Consider the following 2,001-nt stretch of genomic DNA (forward strand, 5'->3'; position numbering starts at 1 on the left):
GCACGTTTCTTCTCTTTGGAATAAAAACCTTTGGAAAAGTAGAAGAATTTATTTTAAAGCTGAATTCCCCCCCTTTCATCCTGCTTGTGTTTATGAACCTGAAGGACTCTGCTGCAGAATCTGACATCAGCCATCATTACTTTGATTTTCTGCTTCTCTAAAGAATTTTTACAGTCTGAAACATCGGCGTTGTATTAAAGAGGGAGTCCTCAAACATGATTGTTCTGATTAGCAGGACAGCTTGAACATTCTTTGCATTTATCAGGTCTTATATAACATGGGGACCTTAAATGCTGCAGTACATCAAATTAAGTCATTAATGTTTTTTAGGGAATGTTGAGTACTATGTTTCTGATCTGAGAAAAATTTAGCAATAAAATATCAAGTTTCCAAGTAATTTCCATTCCTGCGTGTTATTTTATGAGTTAGGAGTATTTTTATCTTACTGAACATCTGATTTTCTTCTCTAAATCTTAATTTCACTGTGAAATTAAGAGAATCACTTCTTTTATGTTTTGCTATTCAACTGAGTGATTTCCTGCTTCAAAATGTTGCATTTGAGATTAAACGACAGAAAGATATGCAAAATACCAGATATTGTTGAAAGAAAAACAAAGTGACTTATATACTGCTTATATTGTTTTTATTCAGATTTAATTTAGCTCTTTTGTCATATTAGATTAAAAGCTGCAGACACAAGGTTTAGTCAGATATTAGTTTTCACCTGAATTTTGTTTCTGTTTCTGAGCAAAGAAAATCATTTTCTGTTCCAGTTTAGCTCATCTTGCCTTCAGATGCTCTGTACCTCACAGAGGCTCATATTTTACCTCTTCATTTCATATTTACATAAATTGATATTTATTCACATCTTTCACAGATACAGACATTCATATCTACTTACAAAGATGTTCTTTTTTTAAGGACTTGACTGACATTAGATCCATCATTTACATAAAACCAAGTTTTGATTTCCAGAAACTGATGTGCAGGAATGTATCTTATATCTCGGCAGAAATTTAGATTTGTTACACTGTAATTAACTGATTAAATAAAATGTATTATAGTAATCATATTTACAAAACCAGATAAATATAAAAAATCTTTTTTTTTTTATCCTAAAACACAAATCTGCCTCCTCTAAGTTTCTGCTGCTTTTTCTGTAAATTTAATCTCTTAATTTGAGAATATTTTTGAAGAAATAAAATATTGTTCCAAATTGGTGGCACATTTAATTAGAAAAAAAACGATATTGATAGAATTTCTTTGAAAATTACACAAATTAAGCTGCGGAAAACTGACGCTGATGATTTTTACGGTCAGTAACTCTCTATTGCCCGATATTTGTTCGGTATCTTTCAAGCTACAGAACCCCTTCTTCCATTTACACCTTAAAGATGTCGCCTAATTTCTAATTAATTACAAATAAGCGCACGCGCAGCGTAGCTGCACGCGCAGCAACAATGAACATCCACAAACTGTCACATGGCGCACTGTGTTTGCGCGCACTTCAAAGACGACATTAAAAAAAAAAAAGTTTTAAATTAAATATAAATAGGCGTCACGGAGACAGTCAATAATAAAACGATATGTACACCTGTGCAACATCACATCACGTGGCCGCGTTGCGCGCCCCCGTCTCCATCAGCTGTCAGAGTCCGCGTCGCTTTTAGTCCCGTCCGTTTTCTCCGCTTTTTTGTTCCATTTCTGTGAGTTTTCCGATTCCTCCGAGGAGGAGCGCTTCTGCCGCCTCCACTTGGCGCGTCGGTTCTTGAACCACACCTGCGAGAAACAGACGGAAAGGAGTCAGAAAGTTGGGATTTGTAAATAATTGATTCCTTCCTGAATAACTGGCAATAATATCCAATCCAATAATTATTATTACTAAGAGCTATATATATATATATATTTAGAAAAAGATTTGATGTTTTTATATATATATATATATATATATATATATATATATATATATATATATATATATATATATATATATATATATAT

At 33.0% G+C, this 2,001-nt stretch overlaps 1 protein-coding gene across 1 annotated transcript in view; it reads right to left on the minus strand.

Moving 5' to 3' along the window:
• Positions 1–841: 841 nt before the first annotated feature.
• gsc (goosecoid homeobox) overlaps positions 842–2,001 on the minus strand; it is a 2,968-nt gene continuing 1,808 nt past the window's right edge. Inside the window, exon 3 of the mRNA XM_015394687.1 lies at positions 842–1,779. Within this exon, the coding sequence (XP_015250173.1) occupies positions 1,642–1,779 (138 nt within the window). The 3' untranslated portion in view covers positions 842–1,641. The remainder of the gene's footprint in view (positions 1,780–2,001) is intronic.

Source organism: Cyprinodon variegatus, unplaced genomic scaffold, assembly GCF_000732505.1.
Source record: "Cyprinodon variegatus isolate N-32 unplaced genomic scaffold, C_variegatus-1.0 Scaffold704, whole genome shotgun sequence".
In the NCBI taxonomy this organism is placed as follows: domain Eukaryota; kingdom Metazoa; phylum Chordata; class Actinopteri; order Cyprinodontiformes; family Cyprinodontidae; genus Cyprinodon; species Cyprinodon variegatus.